This window comes from Falco peregrinus, chromosome 6, assembly GCF_023634155.1.
Source record: "Falco peregrinus isolate bFalPer1 chromosome 6, bFalPer1.pri, whole genome shotgun sequence".
NCBI classification, from domain to species: domain Eukaryota; kingdom Metazoa; phylum Chordata; class Aves; order Falconiformes; family Falconidae; genus Falco; species Falco peregrinus.
This window is the reverse complement of record NC_073726.1, coordinates 92,295,937-92,319,841: the sequence shown is the minus strand read 5'-3', so window position 1 is coordinate 92,319,841 and position 23,905 is coordinate 92,295,937. Positions and strand designations below refer to the sequence as shown.

The 23,905-nt window shown below is 43.2% G+C and overlaps 2 protein-coding genes across 2 annotated transcripts in view; one reads left to right on the top strand and one right to left on the bottom strand.

The window, feature by feature from the left end:
- Positions 1-10,342, top strand: part of KPNA1 (karyopherin subunit alpha 1) — a 54,422-nt gene extending 44,080 nt beyond the window's left edge. The window contains exons 12-14 of the mRNA XM_055808807.1: positions 4,889-5,016; positions 5,746-5,924; positions 7,318-10,342. Of these exons, the coding sequence (XP_055664782.1) occupies positions 4,889-5,016; positions 5,746-5,924; positions 7,318-7,505 (495 nt within the window). The 3' untranslated portion in view covers positions 7,506-10,342. The remainder of the gene's footprint in view (positions 1-4,888; positions 5,017-5,745; positions 5,925-7,317) is intronic.
- Positions 10,343-14,956: 4,614 nt separating this feature from the next.
- Positions 14,957-23,876, bottom strand: FAM162A (family with sequence similarity 162 member A). The gene is made up of 5 exons (XM_055808809.1): positions 23,708-23,876; positions 22,604-22,729; positions 20,275-20,383; positions 16,967-17,075; positions 14,957-15,234 (listed from the first exon to the last, which is right to left on the bottom strand). Exons 1-5 carry the CDS (start codon positions 23,721-23,723, stop codon positions 15,139-15,141), a joined length of 456 nt encoding a protein of 151 aa, XP_055664784.1. The 5' UTR covers positions 23,724-23,876; the 3' UTR covers positions 14,957-15,138.
- Between the last annotated feature and the right edge of the window lie 29 nt (positions 23,877-23,905).

The window sequence follows — 23,905 nt, the reverse complement described above, 5'->3', positions numbered from 1 at the left end:
GCTGCAGCTGTGAATACATAGAAAGGAGAAAAAGAAGAATCGGCATGATTAGAGTTTACGCTTTCCTGTGCATCTGCTGTTGATTGCTTGTGGAAGCAGGATGTTAGTATGTTTTGTTCTTACACAGAAGCACAGGAGTAATTTGGATTCAAAAAATCCATATAAAACTGCTAAAAATGATACAAGTTTTGGAGTGTTCCTTCACGTTTTGGTTACCCTGTTGGCCTACTGTTACTGTCCTTGAAAAATTCCTGACACATTTAGAGTGTGTAAGTGCGAGTGTTACAATGTGTCGACTGCTCAAAAAGAATGTTTAAACATCCTTTACTTTATGGCAGGAAGGAAGCAGTTGCCTGCTGTTTTCATTAGTGGATAAGTGACTTTTCATTTTTCGAGGAACAGTGGAACATTTGAACAGGTGACAGTGTGAGCTCTGCAGTAGTTTGTACATCAGTCCTAAGTTTACAACATGATTTTTTTCATTTCTCTTTTATTTTTTCCATGTTTTTAAAGTTGTTGAACTGAAATCCCTTAATTGTGTTCATTTTGTTTGACAGCTGTCCTTTCCTTGAGCATTTTATGTGCACTACATTACTTTAGTCTTCAATGAACTTCCACGTGTCAGGCACACATAGCATAGTAATGCTAAAAGGTCATTTGGATTAAAACTTCTGAGGATTTAGAAAGTGTTAAGTACCTCATCCTGCCACAGTCCTTAAGAGTTTTGCTCTGCCAGAGGTTTGCTTTTCTTCAAGAAGAAAACAAAACCAAATTCTATTTTGGTAGTGTACTATTTTGTCACTTGGAAGGAATTTAACTGAAAGGGAATCATGGCATGATTCCACAATAACTGTGGTTCCCACATAAAATAGCACAGAGCTAGGAATCCTTGGGCATTCTAGTTTGCTTTCACAAGTGACTGCTGTGGGCAGGGTTGCAAGGCATAGGGTGTAAGTAGTAGATGCTGCTAGTGCTTCTGCTGTATTGATGCTCTAATATTTCCACCCTTGTTGAGCTTAACTGGGCTTTTGGAATCTAGTGAAGGTACTGAGGCTAAAGCAAACTATTTTCTGACCTAGTTCATGGGTTTTGGTTGTTTCTTTTGTTTGGGGTTTGTTTTTATTTTTTTTAATCTAAGCTCTCAGTTTCAACTGTCAGCAGGCTGCTTGTTAAAAAACTTTGCAGTACTGCAGATGTACAGTCAAGTACCTTTACCTGGGACTCATGTTCGGGTGAGGTGGTGACAACACTTACATTGCATGTCAAGCAGTAGGAAACAAAAATATGGTGATTGATCATGTGCTTCTCGACCCAGTCTCCTTCAGTGAAGTGCCTTATGAGAGGCTGTAATTCATCGTGGTGCCTTAGCCGGTTCTGCTTGGGTGAAGATAGCCTGTATATAGCGTTGCAGAGCAGAAACTGAACAAGATGCCCACAGCCTTTTACGCAATACAATAAGAAACAAAAATAAGTAGAATTAGAAGTAAGAGCCCTCACACAAGAGATGTGAGATCTGGATTCAGTTCCTTCTGAAAAGATTCAAATGCACATTTCCCTACTCTGAGAAGACCAATTTTATGCACCGGTCTTTGCAGTGAAGCCAAGAGTTTAAAATTGAGCTGGAAGGAAAGCAGTAACAATCTTTCGTGATTCTCCTACTTGCTGCCCTCCCATTGTTCTTAAAGTCTGTTACTGCCTGTGAGCTAAGATGTGCTGACTTAGTTCCATGCTATCATGTAACATACTCTGATTTTAGTATTTTCTAAAGTTGCTTTTAAGAAGACACTTTATAAGGAAATAAATCTCATGTAAAAGTTTGCTTTTGGGGAGAGGATTTAAGGAAGTGATAATGAGATTTCTTTTTTTTATGTTCTTTGCTAGAATACTAAAATAGTAATGCCCTTATCTTATCCTAGATCTGTATCAAGCTTTTTTGGTACAGAATGCTTAACATCATGTAACACACTGTTCTCACAAGGGCTTCCACCTCAACAACGCCCTTGTATAGCGCTACCTGGCCTCACATGAAACGTAAGTGCAGGCTGCCAAGTCCTCTTCCTCCTCTCCCGCTGATCAGGACTGAAGCTCACTGGTGAAAACACACATGCCCTCACTCTCTCCACAAGCACACATGCACATTCACAATCTCTTGAATGTCAGTGTGGGCTTTCTGCCCATCTGTTGTCTGTGGCTGGATCATGAGCTCTCAACTCGCTATACCTGGCTCCTACTCACTGGCTAGTTCAGCTCTATTCTTGGGAGCAAACAGATGGACGTGTTTGTCTCAAGCATCCCCACACTTGCAGACCCCTTGAATGTCAGCGCTGCCCTCTGTCCTTGCCCAGATCTTGGGGCTTCTACTTACTGCCTAGTCCGGTATGGCAGCTGAAACAGAGCAAGGTCTTAAAAAGATTAGTCAGGATGAGTTTGGTACAATGATCTGGGTGATGCTCTGTTTGTGTTGAGGTAAGATAGAGATGGCATGGCCTGTTCCCTTCCACTGATGATGTTAAAGTAAAGGAATGTACTCAGAATAATTAGAAAAGATAAGGTGGGCACCTGAAGGAGAGGAGGAGACCATGAGTCAGGAGATCGGTGAACAAAGAAAGTTGAAAGGTTTAAGTGAGGAAGAAGATTGAGCAACCCCCAAGAATGAGGTCAAAGAATGGAACGACCACCCAAAAATCCTCCCAAAAGATGTCTAGAAGACTCCACCTCAAGCTCCACCTAAACCCCGCCTATTATGAATACAATGATTAGATGTGAAAATCAAATGAATTTGTATGTAAAGATGTTGTAACCTCTCATGAAAACTGTATAAATAATTACCTGACTTTTTCACTGAAAACTTTGGAGTTAGTTTGTTCCATGTGAACTGGCTAGTTCCCCAGCATTTCACGAAATAAATACTTTTGCTGCTTAAAGACAAAATTTGTCTCTGAGCAGTTACTCTGTGCTGTTTTGGCATCACAGCAAATCATGTACGCTGTGATCTTCCACTCCGCCCTCCTGGTTTGGGGGATAACATAAATCCCCCCATTGCATGGGGCTGGTGCCCAGGCATGCAGGACCTGCAGCCCCGCTCCAGCTGAGGTGCTGCGATCCTTGCGCAGCTTCCCTGCTGCACCCAGGCACATGGGCCCTATGGGCTGTGATCCTGCCCCAGTGGCAGCTGCCACTGGGTCCACATACCCAGTGGACCTTCATCTGCTCCAGTTGCAGGGGCCCCTTCCCCCGAGGTCTGACACCAGTTGTTGGCCCTGAATTCACCTTTTCTGAGCACCCCAGAAACATGCTCCCTAGTCCGTGGCCCCTCCGGCTACTGATGCTGAGACCCCCACCCACTCCAGGTGCTGGCCCTGCAGACAGGGTTTTCTGCTGAGCTCTGATCCAGTTCCTGGCCCAAATGCTGTCATGCCGATCTCTGCTGCTAGCTGGAGGGGGAGGTTATGTGGTAAAGTCCCGGCTGACTGGCTGCAGAGCCCTGCCAGTAGTTTCTTAATGGCTCATTAATTAGTAACTGGAGCCTTTCCTCCTTTGTGATTATCTCTTAGCCCTTGTCTGTCAGGTTTGTGTCACCATCTGTTTTATTTATTTCCTGTTATTTGTATCTCCTTTGGAGCTGGAAAGGTCCTTGATCTGATAACCTTAATGAAGCTCTTGCATTCCACATACCCTTACAGTGTGTTGCTTTTGTGTATTTTTAAAAATTACCTGTTTTTTTCCCCAGTAGATATGTCAGGGGGGAAAACATTCTGTTTTCTGAAGATATCTTTTATTTATTTATTTTAAGTAGGTGGCTTCTGTTTATGATGCTCAAAAGCACGTGTTCCTGTTCAAAAATTTCAGTTAAGGACTTTTTGCCAACTATTCTTTGCAAAGTAAAAATTAATATAACATGACATGATGGAAGTGTGTGTGTGTTTTTCCTCGAGGCCCCAGATCGCTGCGCGGAAGTGCAGGTCCTGCAGTGCAGGGGGCAGCGTTGAGGGGCTGCTGGTACCACTGGTAGGCAGCGTGGATGTGCGAAGTGCCGGGACAAACGGGAAGAGTAAAAGAAATATCAAACAGTTGGGATTTTTTCACTGTCATCTCTCAGTTTTCTTCTGCAGACCTCCTTGAAAAGGATCTTTTTGGCTTTCTTTGAATTTGCCTTTCAGTTCTGTGATGATTAATGTTTCTAAAAGGGTAGCTTAAAAATGTCATGCAAAGCCCTTGCTTCTTTCAGTGATAAATGTGTTTCAGATCCTTGTCACAGGTGTGAAACTAAACTGGTTTTACTTGGGTCTTACTGCAAAAGGCTCTACCAGAGGAAGTTACTAGAAACTGAATTGCTGACTGAATACACGTTTGACTTACATTCTGAGCTAAGCAGTTAACCGATACCAGTGAATCATCTGTTGTTTTGTCTTTTGATCAGGAAGGAGTATATTGGTGATTGCTTCTTTTGAGGAGTTCTTACAGTGCATTCTCGCCTTACTTGTTGTCTGCCTAGTGGAGATATAGCGTGACACACAGGCTTATGAAGTTTTTTTCTCTGTTTAGGGGCTCTTAACGACTTAGTGGTTTACTGACTTAATAGCTGAGTGGTTCACTACCTGGAAAAAAAGGGGAGGTATGGCGTTCTTTTGCTGTCAAAGTGTGATTAAGTAGCGCATTAGATACAGCAGTCACTTCAGTCTGAAAGCATTTTGAATTGTTTTGGGATAAGCACAGACCCTGGCGATAACTAGGGTTTTGAATGTAAAGCTGAAAACTGAATTTTAACCCCTTGATAAGTAATGTGATTGTTTAATGTGTTGTGCTGAGCATAGACGTTAACTAGCTCAGGAAGAGGGAGTTATTTCTAATTTTTAGTATAACCCTGACATGTCATTTCTTTTTGCAGACGGTCATAGATGCCCATATCTTTCCGGCTCTTATAAATATTTTACAAACGGCTGAGTTTCGGACAAGGAAGGAAGCTGCTTGGGCAATCACAAATGCAACATCTGGAGGCTCTGCTGAACAGATCAAGTATGAAATAGTTCAACTCTTTCAATGCAATTGAGTGAATTAGTATTTGTGCAAGAAATCGAAATAATAACCTAGAGAATGGAAATCCTTGCATGTATGCTTCCAGTGTTCGGTATCCAGAGAGACCATGTCTTTTTGAGTTGTGAATGAGCCATTCCTTCCTTCAGGGAGAAATCACCTAAGTATTTCAGTAGTAATACTTTTTTAATTAATTGAACCATTTCTCTTCTGTGAAAAAGTTAAATGCAATTTTAAAACTAACTCCTTAGTGGTTGTTGTACAGCGTAACAAAGTGCATTAGCAGTCTGGAGAGGAACAGCTCAGCCCCTCAAACAAGGGCATCGTGTGCATCGTTGTTCCTGTTTAACTTGTACCAGTACATCATGCTTTTATGCAGTTTTGTATGAAATCTTAAACCTGTATCTAAAGTTAGTATAGCTGATATTAATAGAAACTATAAACTGTAGTTATAGAATTATAAATTAAATTTACAAAATCAAATTACTATTTCATGTCTATAGTTAGAGAGAGAGACAGAGAAGGTAATTTTCATTGTTTCAGCAGAACTGACTAGATGTAACAGGTGTCTATAGTTTCTCCAGTTTCTCTGGTCAAGTTGGTATTTTACGTGATCATTTTGGTTTTTAGACCTTCGTGCTTAGTGCTTAAATGGCTACACCAGTTATAATTTTGCAGACAATTTACTGGGTTCCATGTGGTGTTTTTCAGGTATTTAGTAGAACTGGGATGCATCAAACCACTGTGTGACCTCCTTACAGTAATGGACTCAAAGATTGTGCAAGTAGCACTGAATGGGCTGGAGAACATCCTGAGGCTCGGAGAGCAGGAATCCAAACGCAGTGGCACTGGCATTAATCCTTACTGTGCTCTTATTGAAGAAGCGTATGGTATGAGCAAAACATCTGTGGAAGTCAGGAGTTAAAGCAATGATCACGAACCCATTAGAGTTTCAGTAGACCCAATTTATCCATTGCCTCATCACTATTACCTGAAAATTAACTGTTCTTTGATAAGTCTTTTCCTTTGACCCTGAGGGAGCCTTCTGGGTGTCATTCTGCCTCAGTATCTGCCCCCTCCACAGCAGATAAAAGCGCTCTGTCACTCAGGTTTCGGACCTTTCCCTTCCTGCTCTGCTGCCCTGTAGAATTCTGGCAGCAGCCACAACTTCCTTGTTTGCCTTTGCTGTGCTGAGATTCTGGCATGTACCAGCATGATTTCACCCCAGTTCTGAGGTACTGTTGCTCTTAAGGTTAGTTTCCTTGTTGATTGCCAAATACTTATTAAGAAAAATAATGAGTTATCAAGAGCAGTATAGGAGTATGTATCACTGAACATGGTTTCTTGAACCATGGTTCCCTTCATGGTTACCTTGACTTCCAGGGAAGAGCTGTACCAGAACAGGATTTATTTTCTTGCCTGCTTCGAGGTTTTAACCTCCCTTTTCACGTCAGTGTTGCAGAAGTGCCTACGGAGTATGAGAGAATTGTTTCCTCTAGTCTTTATACATAGTTAAAGGAGCAGACAAGAAAACCACTACCATTCCCAATATTAGAGATTTACTAGAGCAGCTAAGGCTTGGATTTCATTATAGCATCATTCCCAGGTATCAGAGATAGTTTAGGTTGCTGTGTTCTTTGCATTTGTTTCTGGCTACAAGGCCTGATACATTAAGCAAGATTTGCTCATCTGCTTAATGTCTGCCCAAAAGCTGGTTGCATGAGTGTATATCTTGTATTGTATGCACATGTGATGCAGGTTGGTTAATGGAGTCTCCATCCTTGGAAGTTTTAAGTCTTGGCTAGACACAGCTGACCCAGTTTGGTGTTGGCAGTGGTGCTGGGCTGGGCTGCCGGCTGGACTAGAGGATTGCCAGCAGTCTCCTCCAACCTGCAGTTGTGTGATTCTGTAGTCATCGGCCTTGCTATCAAAGCACTGTGAACACACTTTCAGGAAACATGGTCCTGAAAATCTCTTCAGAAGGTGTCTTTGAAGCCTTGTTCTTTACACATGCAAGCTTGTTGATTTCATTTTTTGAGAGAAAGGGGAGAGAGAGACACACAACCTGAGGCACATCACACAGTTACAGGGAACTCTGTAGTTCAACCTGTTTTCTCTTGGTTGTGGAGAGTACAGGTTGGGTGAGGGTCTCCACAGAGGAACGCGTTCTTTCTGAACGTGGAGAGAATTCTCGTGGAACTTGATGTTCACAACAGGCTGAAAATGATCAGGGGCATATGCTCTCACCAAGCTGTAACTTCTATGTGCTTCTTTTCTCTCCAGGTCTGGACAAGATCGAATTCCTGCAGAGCCATGAGAATCAAGAGATTTATCAGAAGGCCTTTGATCTGATTGAGCACTACTTCGGAACAGAGGATGAAGACAGCAGCATTGCCCCACAGGTGGATATCAACCAGCAACAGTACATCTTCCAGCAGTGTGAGGCTCCCATGGAAGGCTTCCAGCTCTGAGGTGCCCCTGTGCTGTGTGCTCCTCTACCTAGCCAATCCTGTTGTCGAGCCACAAGCCACCCGTGGAGTGATTCTCTCAATGTTTTCCATAACCCTGTTTGCGCTCATTCGCTTGCCTTGTGCACATGCTCTTACATACGTCTGGAAAACTTCTGGCTCTCCATGGCAGGATGCCCCCTCCTTGGCAAGGGGTCACCAGAATCACCCTTCTCCTCTAGATTCTGAACCTCTCCACTGTCATCTTTGTGGAGTCAAGGCACCTTTCTACACTTTAAGATATTCCCTCTCCTATTACAGGAAAATAATCCCTCTCCACTGGCCCCCACGCTCCTGGCATCCAAGATAAGACTGCCTTTCTCTTATATTTGCTGCAGTGTGTGCCTGCAGTCCAGGGAGACATTCAGACTTTCTGAGAACGTAGCTGAATTCATTCCCCGTATTCTTCCCTGGATGCCTCTTTGGATGGCTATGAGAGATGTGTTAAATCTTCACATGGCAATGCATCTACTTTGCTGTACGTGCCAGCTGGGGTTATTGGCATATGGAACATGTTACAAATAATGGAATAAGTTCTCTGTCCCCTGCAACAACAGGCTGCAATGGATGTTTTCTGGTTCTTGAGAGTACTGATCACATCTGGCCCCGTCTCTTCTCAACACTGAGCTCCCAAGCTGGATTGCAGACCACTGTGGAGATTTGTATACGTTCCCAGTTTTTCCTCTCCATCCACATAAAAAGAGCCTGTGAATAGGTCACTCTCTCACCACCTCCCCAGACATGACTTTCCAGACCAGCTTCTAGAACAGAGAAACTACCCCTACTTCTGCTTGCCAGCACAGCATGATCCAGCTGGGCCTTCCTTACAAATCAAGCCCTTTCTGACTTCATGCTCCAGAATCTGGTCCTTGGTATTGTAGTTATGGCTGAAAAATTCCTGTCTGCCTCTTTACATTTTTACACAGTGTGACTTGAACAGATTTATCTTCTGAAAAATTACCTTCTGAATACAGAAATCTTAACTTGTAAAGCCTAGCACAAGGAGCGTTAGATCTCCTTTTCATTTTCACGAGACAAGAGCTTCTTCTCCAGCTCACCTGATCAAATAGAATCCTCCTGGTCCAAGTCCCTTATTTAACAACTAAAATGACACTACATTCAAAGGATAGTAATATTCCACCCGGATCTGCCTGGCCCTTTCATTTCATTTTTCCCTTCTGCTGTTTACGGGACTTCAGGTGAATTAGCATGGAAGGCATGGTTCCTACAGGTGACATCTATAAGGCATTGCTGACTGCATGACAGCTGCCATCTGCAGCTGTAGACTGCCCTTCTGCTAGCAGCATGTTCTTGGCTCCGCAACCTGCTTGGATCACAGACGTCTGATGCAAAGGCCGGCCAGTCCTCACCGAGTTCAGCTGACGCTGACACCAAACCCTTCACACGACTGGGGAGACGCCGCCTGATCAGAAGTGGCGGTTCCATTTCTGTAAATGCAGTGGGTTCTCCAGGCTGTCCGCTCCCCCCCTGCATCGGGCTGTGTTCTTTCAAGCCATTTTGGATGCTTGGAACACACATTTGTCCAGCGTAAACATTTCAAAATCGCCACTGACAACAGCAGCGTCATGTACCTGCGGTCAGCATTAGTGGCAGGTCTGCAAGATCCTCCTAATGACTCCTCTCAGTGACAAGCCACTGCACAAGCAAAAACAGCCCATTGGATACAGAATAATCAAAATATAAAAATCACTTAAACTGCTGAAAGAAGCTAGGCAAGGGCCTGAACATCAGCTCTGTGTGACCATTATTTAAATGCAGTCTTCAGTTCTGTCTGTGCTTCAGGATGGAGACTCTGACCTGTGTGGCCACCGCAGAAGCCACCTGCTGCCTCCCTAGCTAAGCTGGTTGGCCTCCACCTTCCCTCTCCCGGTTATTTTCTCTAGTGCTGCTTTGTGCTGAAGGAACATTTAGTTTACTGCACTTGATCTGTAAATGGACTTCGATTCTTTGTAATTTTAGGGGGTTAAATTTGGTGGTTAATTTAAAAAAAAAAAAAGCAAAAAAACCCCTCAATGTTGCCTTTACATCACATATAAATAACTGTGTTTCTCTTTTCTTGAAGGGTGATAGAAGCACTGATTAGTAGCAAAATCTTGTTTTAGCTTTTGGATTTTTTTGTGCTGGATTTTTTTACGTGTAAATTTCCAATAACATGTCATTTCTATAAGATTTGTTTAAAATCATGTACCTCTTATTGGATGGTATAAAAATGCTCCATATTTTGTAAACAAATCTGAGCAAAGTGTGTGTGCATATATTCTGTATATTCATATATGTATATTCTGTGTATATATACACTAGTGTGTATATATACATATATACACACACACGTATATATATACACACATGCCTATGTGTGTATATATATACATATCTATATATCTATATATATATAAGTGTTTTCTCTTCCAGGCTAGTGAAAACAATGTGGTGCATTGGCGTTTCCCTTCCCTGCCCCCCCAAGAAAATAATGACAGTTGCCTCTAAATGAGTGAATTAAAAAGAGAGTCCATTTAAGCTGAATGGTGTGCCTTCCTGTGTAAGGAGCCTGGCCAGTGTTTGTTACTTTTGCTGTGGATATGTGAATTCAGAGCAGATAAGTATAAATCTTTAAACTTGGTATGTTTGTTTGAAGTGACAGGCCTGGTTGACACAGGTAATATTGTTGTCATATATACTTAGACTGTGTAAGGCATTTGACTGGTACTGCATAATATTTTGACTGAAAACTAAAAGAATACAAAAGTCAACATGGCACACATTAAATGGATTAAAATGTGGCTAACTCATAGGTCTCAATTTAATTTTAAATGGTGCTTAATTGAGTGTATTTCCGTCAGGATCTTCCAGCAACCAGTTCTTGGCCTTGCTTTACTTAACCTTACTACTCAGCTGAAAAGAAACAAAATCTCCTTCTAACAAAGGCTGCAGATATACGAGTATGGAAGGGAGATCAGACTTGTGAACTGTGAAAGGAACAGCTCACTGGTGCAGACTGATCAGAATTACGTGGTAAGCCAAGGGCAGGTAAACTATTTGCATTTTAATAGAGCTAAACGTGTAGTGTAACATTACCCTTCTAATAAATAACATTCAGGACAAGGTGAAGGACTCTGTTTTGGAGGAAAAATGGTGCTGAAAGTATGAGGATCGTTGTATGTTATCGCTTGAACACTGCTTCCTAACGAGACTGTCTGGCTAGTATAATGCTCACAGGTGCCAAAAGATCTTTAGCAGAAATGAGGAATTTATATTAACTTTGTATTTGGCATTGTTGAAACTCTTACAGGAGCACTCTCAGCATTGCTAGCAGCAGTTTAAGAGGGATGGTAAAAAAACTGGCAACAGTAACGACTGTAAAAAAGTTGTAAGTTCCATTTGGATGAGAAATGAGGCACTTTTATAGGCTGATGTGAGAGTAACAAGGGTTAATGTCCCTTGCTAGAAACACTGAAACCAATATTCTCTGCTTTCCTGAGGGATGTGCTGCTGCTGGAACAGGAACTCTCGGAGAATGCCTCTAGCTTCCACTCGTGTGGAGGTCATGCTGTTTTGGATGATCTGTTCTGTGTGTAAGTAGGAGGCAGTGTGCTCTCAGAGGATGGGCCAGGGAGCTGCTGGAGCTCTGGGGTTCTTCTCTTAGCTCTGCCATGTGGTGTGTAGTGCCAGAAAAGTGATCTCACGTGTTTTTATCTTATTCTGAAAATTGAAATGAATGCATTTGTTTCTGTCTGGTTGTGGAGATCTGATCTAAGCACCTTCCAGAAACCCCACAGGCTGGTAAGGTGAAAAGATTTCTGAGAACGAAGAATCTCTTGAGTGCTGCTTGCAGCATCAGTAATAAGGTGGAACTATTACACTCAGGTAAAATTACACTAATTTTAAACCGGGTGTTAAGGAGACGAAGATGCGGGACTGCCCACAGAGCTAGAATGCCTTTTAAGTTGCATGTTTGCGGGGGCAGCAGGCAGGAGCTGTTGTTCTTTCTGCTGGTGAAGTTCCCAGTGGAACACTGCAGGCAGGGTCACTCTCTGGGATTCAGGAGGGTACCACGGATGATGGGGCAGGTTACTGAAAGCTCAGTAACTGAGTCAGGGCTGGTGCCTGGGGCTCCGGGGAAGAAGCCACACACAGTCATTTGAGGCAGCTGCTGCCTCGAGACTTCACTGGACTTAAATGCCTGTGTGGATGCCTTGATGGCAACTAAATACCGGTGGCCAAAGTCCCTTCACTTAAAGGAGGAGAGGAAGGCAATGACCCTGGAAAACATACGTGTTCTTGAACCTGCATTCCTTTTAACTGTCAGCACTGAGACTGTTGAAGAACCAAATCACGCCAGCCACTCCTACACGTGATGGTGCTGCTGGCGAGAGTGCTGCTGCTCTGAGGATTTCCAGAACAGCTCTTACCTCTGTGCAGTTTGCATCTCTGGGCAAGCTTGAAGTAATTCCCCATGCCTTCCAGTATGGTTTCTTTGCCTCTGGAATTGTTATAACACATCATTAGCACTTCCCCACACCAGTTTTAGCCAGTAGACATAAAGGTCTTTTCTCAGATAACCGAGTCTTAGTAGGAAGATAAACAAGATCTCTGTGTACTGCTTGGCAATGTCCGTAGGGCTCCCGCGGCTCTTCTGAGGCAGCGCTCAGGTTGTCAGGTGGATCGTTGCATTAGGAAGTTTGTTGCTTCTGGAAGAGGTACAGCAGTATGACAGACAGTATGAGATTGAAAATTAGACTTTTTTGAATGGCGTTGCAGCCCAAACCAACGGGAGAAAGAAAATGAAACAGTGTTTAAGGGCTTGGTACGTTCCTTCCATCAGGCACTGTTAAGGCTGAAGGTGGAAGCTGTGAGCTCACCGGGTGACCCGAGGCGTATTGTGAAGTTCTCCAGGCAGCTAGGCTGGCTGCTTGGGCCAGAAACGTGTGCTGGTTTTTTAACCGTTGTCTGTGTTTAGGAGTGCTTTCTTGGAAGCCATCACACTAGGAAAGGCGTGATTTCTTTCATTGCCTCTCTCAGAAAGATTTACATCACTTTCCTAGCACCCAGCTACTTGCAAGGAAAGTACTGCAGCAGTTGGGAGCGTGCTGGGGACTGCACAACGCCCAGTGGCTCAGGCTTTTATTCGAGACTCTGGAGCCTGTGTGGAAGCTGAAAGAAAACACAAAGGTGTGCAGTGACGCGCAGTTTTTATGGTAGATACTGAAATGGTGGAGATACCAGTGATAGAAGAAGGGATATAGGACTTCTGCATGGAGCTTGTGTCAAACCCCTGGACCAGAGTGCAGTTTTTGAGTAAACAGCATAAACCTTATAGAAATTTAAGTAAAATGGAAAACTGGTGACCACTGCTGCTCTGAGGTGTCGCTTTCTAAGTGGTATTTTATGTATCTTTATTTGAAATGTATCTTTATTCGAAATACTTCACCAGCTGGACGATTCCAGATAGTTTTATCTGCAAAACTAGATGAGGTACCGGCCAGTTCTGTTCAGATTGCACTTGGAGGTGCTTACTGAAAGGGGGGACCTTTTGAGATGCATGGGTTTAAGCTCTGCCACCACCAAGCATAAATCAAATCATAAGTTGCTCTTCATGGTAACTTGAAATACCGTCTGAAGCGCACGTTCTCCTTTTTGGTCACATTTAATCCGTACCTGAGCACAGGCACACAGTTTGGGAAGATTTTTCTGTTTGGTTCCTGTCTGGTGTGTGTGCCCGCTGGTGTGGGAGAGAAACAGAGCTGTTCACGGCAGATTGGTTCACATACCTGCAGTGGAATTAAGCGTGACTTGCATTCAGTGCTAAATGAGTGGACAGATCTGTGGAAGCCTGCTCTCCTTGATTTGATGGCATACTTGCAATTGTTGCCTTACAGAGACTCTGGTGACAGGTCGTGGCATCACCTGGAGGTTTTAACTTCTCTGCTGGAATAACTGTACAACTTGTTTGATTGCTTAGGTCTTGCCAGTATGAGTGGCACCCAGAAATGCAATCCACAGGAAGATGGACCGCAGCAGCTATTTTCTAGCTCTAGGATAAAGGACAAAGTACTAGAGGATTGCACTTGATAACTTATTGCTTCTCTTTTCCAGGTATAAAGCCAAATTTGCTCTGCATTTTTGTAGGGCTTTTAATTTATTCAGCAATAGTGCTAATTTTTAGTAGTACAACAAAAACTAATCAGGAAAGTTTCAAAAAAAAAAAAAAAAATCTGCCTCCCACTGTCAGGAAGTTCACAAACTAAAATCTGTCAAACCCATATGCATGCCTCTTCTGTTCCTGGAGTCCCCAGGGCCAGTTAGCAAGCAGTCCTGGGAAATAACACAGTTTCAATCTGACAGTTCCAATCTACATTTCCTTCCCAATGAACTGAAAGGAGGAGGAAAAACACTGCCTCCAGTTGCTGCAGGCTGTTCAGCATGAACAGTACGTGACTTCTGGGACGAATGCCAGCAATAGGACTGTTGGGAGTTGCGCTTTGCTTTGCAGGTATTACTGGGTCTGCCACTTCTAAAACTTGAGGCAGATGATCTTTTAAGTGGGCTAGCATCATGAAAGCACAGATGATGATTTAAAGGGAGGGAAATGCACATAAACCCAAATGACCTTTGGAAAAAAGAGCTCAGGAGCAGAGAGCAGGAATACCAGACTGACTTTCTCATACTCACCTGCCTCTAAATAGTAAACCTGATAGCACAGGTTGAAGCTGTATTCCTCAAAATAGTCACCTCTGTGCCCTTAGCTTGGACCTTCTCATCTCACTGCCATCTGTAGGGTAAAAACCATTAGGTTGTCCTCTGCAACACACCAGTGCTCTGGAATGACATTTCACTATTGCTTTCCCTCCTTTTTTTTATCAGAGACAGGCGGTTCTTCACAAAAAGTAATTCTTCACTTAAATGCAGCCAGAATACACTGGACCTAGAACAGGCAAGCAAGACTTTCTAATAACCTATCGCCGTTTTGATGATGTTAATGCAGGTCATACAATTATTCCTGACTCAAGGGCTCCCCAAATAATTGTTCTCTCTTGCACAAAGAGGAACACACGGAATATTTGAAGCGGACAGTAACAATATAGAATACATACAGCACATTCTTCTTGAAGGGACCTGAACTAGTCAGTGATAGCAGATGACTGCCCAGTGAAGGTATTTTGTTTGTACAAGTGGAAACCAAATGGCTGTCCTTTCGTGTCCCAGTTCCCTTCTTGTAAATGGTAAGCAAGCGTGTAAGACTTCATAAAGGTGCCAAGAACGCAGGTGTGCGGCTCCTGCAGCCTTTTAAAAGATGCTTAGTCTACTGCATAGCACATGATGGAAACAACTACTCTGTCCCGTTTGCTCACCTTATCCTGTGCCACTAACCACAATGAGAGTCTGGAGGAAAGGGGTGGTGGTTAGGAAAGGGAAATCAGTATTTCTGGGTTTAATGATTACAGGATAATGTATTCATTCTTTCTTGAACACGACAGCACAGAACTAACATACAGGAAAGACGTGACTGTATTCTCCTTCCAGTGCTGAGGAGGACTCAGCTCTTCTTCCCCAGTCATTTGTCTTTTCGTTTCCTCCTCTAAGGTTTAGCAGATGTACTCTGAGCAGCTGCTTCTCTCCACTGAGCTTTCTTCTCCAAGTTCATACTTATGAGAGACTCGTGCCTTTTTACAGCCTACAATTTAACAACAAAGCAAGAGCAGAAATTACCGCCTGAAGGACTGCAGAGATGAAGCTTGAATCACTAGTGTTTACAAAAGATCTGGCCTGTCCTTACCAAGGCACAGCTCTGTCAGCTTTAATGCCAGGAAGACAGAGGGTTAAAATAAAACAGCCAGAGACTATTTTGGCTTAAACTCATGACTTCTCTGGGAATAAATTAAACCCTTTTGTTAAGGCACTGGAAGATATGTTCTGTGCTTCTGGTCAGTATTTAATACTAATCTCTGGTCTTCAGAAATCGGAGATACTGGGAACAAATCAGAAGCTAAACAATAGATTCCAGCTGCTGTGAAAACAAGGGTTCCAAAGCAGCTGTCCTCCTCTCTTCTTGCTGTTTGCATTCATACTTCTCCAATGTCAGAGGAAAATGTTCTGGGTGTTGTCAGTGTTTGATCTCTTTGCTAAAGCCAGGGAAAAACCTTTCCACTGTTTTGTTTCAGGGTGCTACCTCCTTTCCATTTTGCGAGACAAATGCTGACAGAAATGGCACTTGGCACTTTAGTTTCCCGGTGCTGGGGTGTTAAGGTTTCTCTAGAACACTTAGCACTCTATAAAACACCATCTGAACGTTGTCATCAGAAGAACTGCTTTAGAGAGAGGCAGCACACCAGTAAGGTTCTGCCCATGCTGATGCTTTAAGGTCAGAGTTTTCTACTTCCAGTTATCTGTAAAAGAATGTAGCGGACTGTGTTTGTGCTACCACTGTGCTTTTTATCCAAAGTAACACGGCAATAAGATGCACAGATTATATTCACATTCCTTGACTTTAAGACTAGCGCTGCTAAGAGGCTTTAGCTTGGCTTCAGTATGCAAAAAGCGCTCCTTGCTTCCTTACAGAAATACCTTGCCGTTAATAATAGTTCATCATTTATGTTAACACGTGAAATTAAAGCATGAGTAACCTTTGCTACACTTGGAATCTTAAACTTTACACTTACCTCTTCATGTGATGCAAATTCCAGACCTAATTCTGCCACATGCTGAACAACTCTGATACCTTGCCAAATTCTATGCAAGTGAAGGATGCTCAGCATCTGCAGTACTTGGGCGCTTTTCTATGAAATAGTTTTTTTGAATCAACAAACTAATAATTTGAGAAAACTTGTTCCATCCACACTAAAAGAAAATTATTTTCTAATGCAATTAAAGGGCACAGAATTACTACTGACCATCTCCTCAAGGTTTAAAAATTTTGGGAATTCTCACGTCTTGTTTGTGGAGAAACATACTCATTTGCTATTTCTGTTACATTGATTCTCCAAGCGTTGCAGCATGTAGAGGCATCTGTAGCAGGCCCACACAGTCACTGCCTACCGCAGCCTCACAGCACAAGGTGCTCTTTCCTTGTGAACTCTTGCATCCCATCACCGAAATTAAGGAGTTAAAACAGTGCAAGCTAAAATTAAGTATTGCACTGAGGGGAAAAAAAAGATTTTTATTCCCCTGCCCCGCCCCTCCCTCCTTTTTTATAGGCAGCATATGCAGTCTTACAGTGGCATCGCCCTTTTCTAACTTGGGGAATTATCCATGCAGGTCGCTTCTGGGGAACTAGGAAGACTTAAGTTTTGCTCATTGATAAAAAAAATCCCTCAAACCAAGCAAAACAAAACAGTACTAACAATCCACAGGAGGAGCTGAGGAGTTTATGTGGAGATTTGTGCTCACCGGCCAAAAAATCTGCTTACCTGCTTCCCTCTAATCACCATCACTATGCATCCCAGTATTGTCAAAGCAATCATTACGTAGCTGCACTTCACACGCAGCGTGGTCTTTGCTGCTCTGATTGTTTCGATCCTCAAGAAATAATAAAAGAACAGACTCATTATCAGAGACCCAAATAATCTGGCTAATTGTTCAGTTTCTCCTAGCAGGCTCTCTAGGTAATTTTGTATAATGCAGACAGTACTTGACTCTCTTCACAAAAAGATTTTACAAGAATGGGAAGGTCTGATTCCCAGTGACCTTGAGAGATTGCTGGTCACAAAGGTGTTCCTTTCAAAGGTGAAACAAACCCAACATTTCCTCCTTTGGTTCTTTAATAGCAAAGTGACAGTATTGCTTTCCCGGCCACTGGACTCAACGCAGAGGAGGAAGGCTCCAGTATTTATGCGTGTTCACTATGGAGAGGGCAGGAAAGGGAGGGATGGCTTTACTAATACAATGTTTTTCTTCGTGTTTGCTCCATGCTGTGCTCGTTACTGCCTTCCCCTACCTGCAGAGCCAGGAGCATTCCATCCACATTAGAACTGTGCTGTACTGAACAGTGTAAAACACGCGTTCTCCCCTCAGTGGCAGAAGTGTGGTAAACCCCATTTGTCAGCAGGAATCAAATACAGTGTTTAACAGCTGGAGTTTCTCGGACAGAGGGAGGCTTTATCGCAAACAGCTTACCAATTCTTTCTGCCAGAACAGGTTCATTTATGACAGTGTCTATTTTGCAGCAAGAAGGCTGCCTCTGCTACAGGATTTGATAGCACTACAGGTTACACACAGGCTGCTGAATGTAACACTCCTCGGACATTCTGAACAGGACTTGGTAGAAGACCGGTGCTTACCAATTCCCTCCTGCTAGAGTAAATCATCTTAAGGTAATCTGTTTTCCTAAGAAATTAAGGAGCCATGGAAGATTGTAAGCTTTCCAACATCAGCTTTGGACAGAGGGCCCCTTTAAATCTGGTAGTTTTTAAATTATTTTCTTATTTCAGGGGACTTATCTAGCCACAGCAGTAGCTATAGTACTCCTTTGGGAAACCTGTTGCCTAGGCTACTGTTATCTTTCAAAAACCAGAAATCTTCCACAAGAAGACTATCAGTTACTAAAGCCTTCCAGCTGTACACTGGATGAGTTAAAACAAAAAGTAATTTATCTTAAGTTGGGTTAAACTGAAGATTATTCTACCCAAGTGACACCTCAGTTACAGCAAAGTTAAAGTTTATATGAGAGGTGCCAATGCAGGAAGGGCCAGTGAAGCAGAATGCTGCGCTTTCTACGGCAACCAAAGACCTGTACCTGGTATTCAGCGCTCCTTGCAGAACTTAGAGCTGTTAACTCCCTTCTCAAGGAGGCCTAATACTCTCACTGATTAAATCTGGCACATTATAAAATTACAGATGACTAGGAAAGCATCAACATCCTGTGATGAAAGAATAAATGCATCAAACTAAGTAATTACACCCCAGAACTAACATGGATAGTGGATTTAATGGAACTGCGAAATTCTCACTGTACACAAAGGAGTGTTATGAGTGAATGGGAATCTTTTACCACATTTTGACCCCTAAACCTGAAGGAAAAAAGATATCAAAGGATCCACAACACTTCAACATAGCAAATCACATAGGACCTGAGAACTGAAGAGTTTTGTTCTTGTTTTTGAAGAGGAGGGCAAGAGTGATTTGATCACCATTTCAGAGTATTGAGCAGAGTACAAGATTTCTGATTATAGGGAACGTGTCCATCTACCATGAAACTAATAGTTAAATTTAGCTTCCGGGTTGTTTGTTTTTGCTAATAATCTATGATGAACAACTTGGGTGCAGGCTGCAATTAAGCGGAAATGCCCAGAAGTAGGATTTAAAAACTTCGTTAATTTTTGAAGTACCTTAGGTGTGTTAAAATATGCAAGAGGAAAAGGCAGTTATCTGAACACAATTTGCATTTTATATCAGTTCAGTGGCTAAGATTAACATTTGTTTAATAAATGAGTTACTTCTGATCACTGCATCTTGCAAGATGATCTGGGTTATATCACAAGCCCTTACAACCCTCTAACTCGGCTCAGAACAGGAAAACAAGCTCTTGTGCTTTTATAGTTCTCAATTGTCTTCTCAGCTCTGGCTGAACTATTTGCCTAAATAAAACCCAAGAACTCCCTATGCACTTGCAAAACAGGTCAGCTTTTATCAGAACTTGGTGTGTCCTTTCAATAAACCATTGAGATGACTTCAATCCCTCTGCTAACTCTGTTTTCTTAAAAACGCTCATCAAAAGTCTTGGGTATGCAAAAATGTATGAAATGACTATTTCCTAAGTTTTAATAATTTCCACCTTTAGGTATTTCAAATGTAATTTAAGAAAAATATTTCGATACAGAATTGAAGAATTAATTTTTAACAATTTATGCATTGTGATACATTTAGAAAAAAACCCCTTAGATACATGGGTGGATATTCAACTCCAGCATGGTGCACCCAAACAAACACAGTATCTTTAGAGCGCAGCTAACCCAAGTAGTACAAATTTTACTCTATCTTTTTGATTTAAATAAATACATATATTTAAAGCATTACAAGCATGTTTTAAAAGATAACTGTATTACCACCAGGAATGTCTTATCAACTAGTAACTGCCTGTTGTTGTTAAATCTGATCTTCATTTTAGATAGGCAAACTAGAACATCGAGTTTTATTTTCTGCTTTTCACACAGGGCAAAGCACTGACATTTGGACTCCACCAGCAACAAGGAAAATGGGGCTATATATATTTTTTGTTAGGGAGCCTTTTCACTGTTTTTTAGTGTAAATTCCAAGTGTAAAGAAAGTTGGCCCATTCCCTCTAGATATTAATAACTAAGTATTTTAAATGAGTTTCAGTTATTTTACAACTTCCTCATGAAAATGTCACACAACAAGAGACAGATGTATAAAGAAAAAAAAAACAGAAAAAGCTCACACAAGTATCTGCAAAAAGCCTTTTTGATTGGGAGAGAAGAGTAAAAATTAACTGATTTATGATGTTTTTCTAGTGAAACAACTGGTAAATGCTCATCATCCCTTCAGAAAAAAAATCAATAATGAAAATGGATGTATTACCTCAGCAATACAAAATTGCTCAGGTCAGCTCATCTGCAAGACAATACGCCAAAGAGCAGTGTTAAGATTTTTCAGCTGTGAAGCCCCATTCCATTTAAGAAAAGTTTTCCCACAGTTGCATTCAAGTAAGTTATTCCTGCGCAGACAATGCCTCTTTTACAGCTTCAAAACTGGCACTTACGAGACAGTCTCTGGTATATCCTCTGGTTTTTTGAAATGGCCTGCCCACAATAAAAATCTTTTTTCCCAGTCTGTAGGTTTGTGTCCAGGCACCCTCAAAGGAGACCGACCTAAAAAAACCCCAACAAAATACACAAACAAAAACACCAAAACAAATGATCAGAGAAGCTGAACTGCCACAGCTGTAATGAAACCAGTTAGGGTGAGCAGCACAAAATGTCAAATATGGTTGCTAGAGGTGGTTAGGCAACAAAAAGCATATCACAGTCAGATTAACAAACCTGTAAATATATATGGATTAAACAGAGGCTGTGTAAGGAAAGCCTGACCTTGCTCAAAACCTCTATATTTGTAGCTAAATTTGCAGAACCTGCTTCAGCATCTAAACTTTGAAAGGTGCTAAAATATTATAGTTTTGCTATTACACTTAAAATAGTTTTTTTAAAAAATAACCAGAATTGCTACAGAAAAGCCAACATGCTGCACCGTTACATCACAGAATGTTAACTTTTCCAGGCAGTGTAAGATTTTATCTGGTATAAACAAAGAGGTGACCATAGGCAAAGATTAGAGCCTTCATTTTCAGCTCAGTCTTTCAAACCCCACATACAAAATATTCAGAACGTAACAGGGGAAGGTTTCCGTATGTAACGTACCATTAAAATCTGGCAAAGATAGACAGCTTTTTTCTTTTTTAAACAATGGGAGGTATCCTGTATGGATGTGTGGTGCCCAGTGGATTCATGAATTATCTAGGGAGTGGATACACAGTTGCTGACAACACCAAGTTATTCAAAAATGTAAAGAGAGCTAAGCACAGGACTTTGGAGTCCTGAGTCAATGGGATGGCCAGTGGAACCCCATGGATACTGACGGGAAGCAATTCCAGTTGACATACACATGACAGACTCTAACCCAACCATTACTGTGGAGGAGAAAGTCCTCGGGGTTTCACAGAGTTTTTAGCAAAGTGTTCAGTAATAGTCAGAAAGGGAAACGGCATTACCGGCAGCGATGAGGCACACAGACTAACACAGAACCATTATTATGCCATCGCATAAAACTATGGCTCCAGCATTTTGAAAAGCATGTGAAACACTGCCCCCCTCATCTCATAAACAGTTGAAATGGAAGGGGAACAGAGAAAATTGGTGAGGACGTCTGCAGGTACGGCATGGCCACCACGTAAGAAGCAGTACCATAGACAGGCTGCTGGCCTGGAAGAGCAGCAGCTGCAGCTCCCTTCAGCTCACCAGAATCCCCAGTGACATCGGGACCGGGGGTTATAATGAACAGGTTCTGCCTTGGAAAGGTTATGGAATAAAAACTGAATTTAAAAAAAACATGCACCAGGTTCAACACCAACCACAAGAGTACTTGTTTTCTCACAGCATGGTTCAGCTGAGGAATTCCTTCTCAGAGAATATGGATGCTAAAAATACATCCAGCTTCAAGAGACTGGGCAAATTTATGAAAGAAAAATCCAGTGAGGACCCTTAAACACAAAGATGCCATCTCTGGGACATCTAGGGGTAAACACTAGGTTTGCCCTCTCCATACCCTTTCCTTAGGTCCTTGCTGTTGGTCACCATTCCTATTAGTCTTCACAAAAACATAAGGGAGCTCCTTTACTGGCCACTGCTGGAGACATCCTGCCGCTAAGGAGACCTCTGGTCCTACCCAGCACAGCTGCATTGTGTTCTTAGCACGGCAGCTTGCAAAATGCCTCACATCTGTGTGCTCCGTTTAACTCGCGTCAGGAGGCCACAAAGGGAACCTGTTGTACAGAAGGTCCGATTGCAGCATCATAACCATCCCACATTTAGTGAAAAATATGTTTCATGGCCTGAGCTGTATCTGTCCAACTCCATGCCCGAAGAGTGACCAAGCCGGCGGTTCAGACCGACTGCCCCTGTCAGGGCACGTTCTGTTCTGCCAGCGGCTGCAGCTGGTTGTACCATGAAGAGCTGCAGAAGTGCTTCAGCTCGTATGACATTCCTAACACCAGTAGGGCTGAACAGTCTGTTCTGGAGCACGGCTGAAAAGCCTCGGTGCAGGACTGCCTGTCAGGTAAGGTACCAGGGACCTGCTACAAAGCGAAAGCTGCGTTACTGCCACGAGAAGAGATACTGGCCCCTGGCTTTGTTAAACCCCAAGATTTTACTGCTGAATTTAATGCTCCATTTTTCAGTCTAAAGACCAGAATTCCCTCTCACAAAATCAGGGATATTAGCATCTCTGTCAGCCAAATTCCTGTTCAGACGTTTGCAGCCTGGATCTCCCAAGTATTTTGTGGCATGAAATGCAGCACAATTATCAAAAACACTTACTTCTTGGCTGAGGTTGACTTTCTTCCTGGGATTTAATGCAAAGCCTTCTGCTTATCTTCAGATCCACTCCTTCAGTTAGCCTCAGAACTGAGGGAATATTTCTTCCCAGCAGTTTAACAGCCCTATCTGGAAAAGAGAGCAGAAGAAGCAAAGGGGCCAACTCTAACCCAGAACAACAGAAGATGAGAACAGTCGCTTTTAAATTAAACAGAAGTGTGGGGTTTTTTTCTTGTAAACACAGAAGTTAAAAAAAAAAGAAAAGCAGTAAGTACAAATCTAATACTATGCAAGAAACACCAGATTTAGCTGCAACAGAAGCTACCAAGGAAATTAAAGCTTCTGTGTAAGCTTCGGTGTGAGCTTCCCATTAACCTGATTTAGGAAAACGGGGATGCAGGATTACAGCCTGCAAGCAATTTCTAAACCACAACGCACATCACAGGACCACAGAATGGACGTACTGCACTGCTGCAGACACCCTCCGGCCACCTCGGAGCCCCCGACTTTCCACCGGCCTCGTCGCCTCCCAAATGCAAGTCAGAGGGTCAAGAAAAGAAAGCCAAAAAAAGCAGAATTCTGCTGTACCGCGACACCTGCTTTGGGGAGGGCAGGGCACCTTAGGTATGAGGCCGTACTCTCAAGAAAGAGCCTTCAATTCATTGTTTAATATAATGAAAACATTCGGAGGGGAAAAAACTAACTTTGAAAGGCGAAAGAGCACTTAAAAAAATACAAATTGAGGTTTTTCTTCTTTATGCTGGCTGAAAATGTCCCTGTGAGGGAAAACTCGCCCTTTATTTTCTAGGCATAAGATGTTCCAGCTCCGAAAAAAAATATAAATTGGATTTATAGGGGCCAACCCCCCCCCCCCCGCCGCCAAGGAACCCCCCCCTCGGGGTCTCGGAGAGGGCAAGAAGGGCACAAAGTCCCCCGTTCCTCACGGCCGGCCCGGAGGCCGCTGGGCGCGGGTCCACCGGCCCCGCGCACAGCCGCCGCCAGGCCGGGCCTGCAGGGCCCCCCGCTCCCGGTTCCCCCGCCCCGCCCCGGGCGGCCAGCCCTGCCTCACGGTGAGCGGGCGACCCCGGCCCCCCGGCCCCCACTCACCGGCGCGGCCCCACATGGCGCGGCCTGCCCCAGCCCTGCCCGGCGCCCTCAATGTCAGGCGGAGGCGGCGCCCCGGCCCGGCCCGGCCGGGCCCGGCCGCGATTGGCGAGGCGCGGCGGAGCGCTCGGCCCGCACCGGCGCCGGGGCCGCCTGCGGGGGGCACCGCGGGGGCGGCGGAGGCGCGCGAGGAGCAGGAGG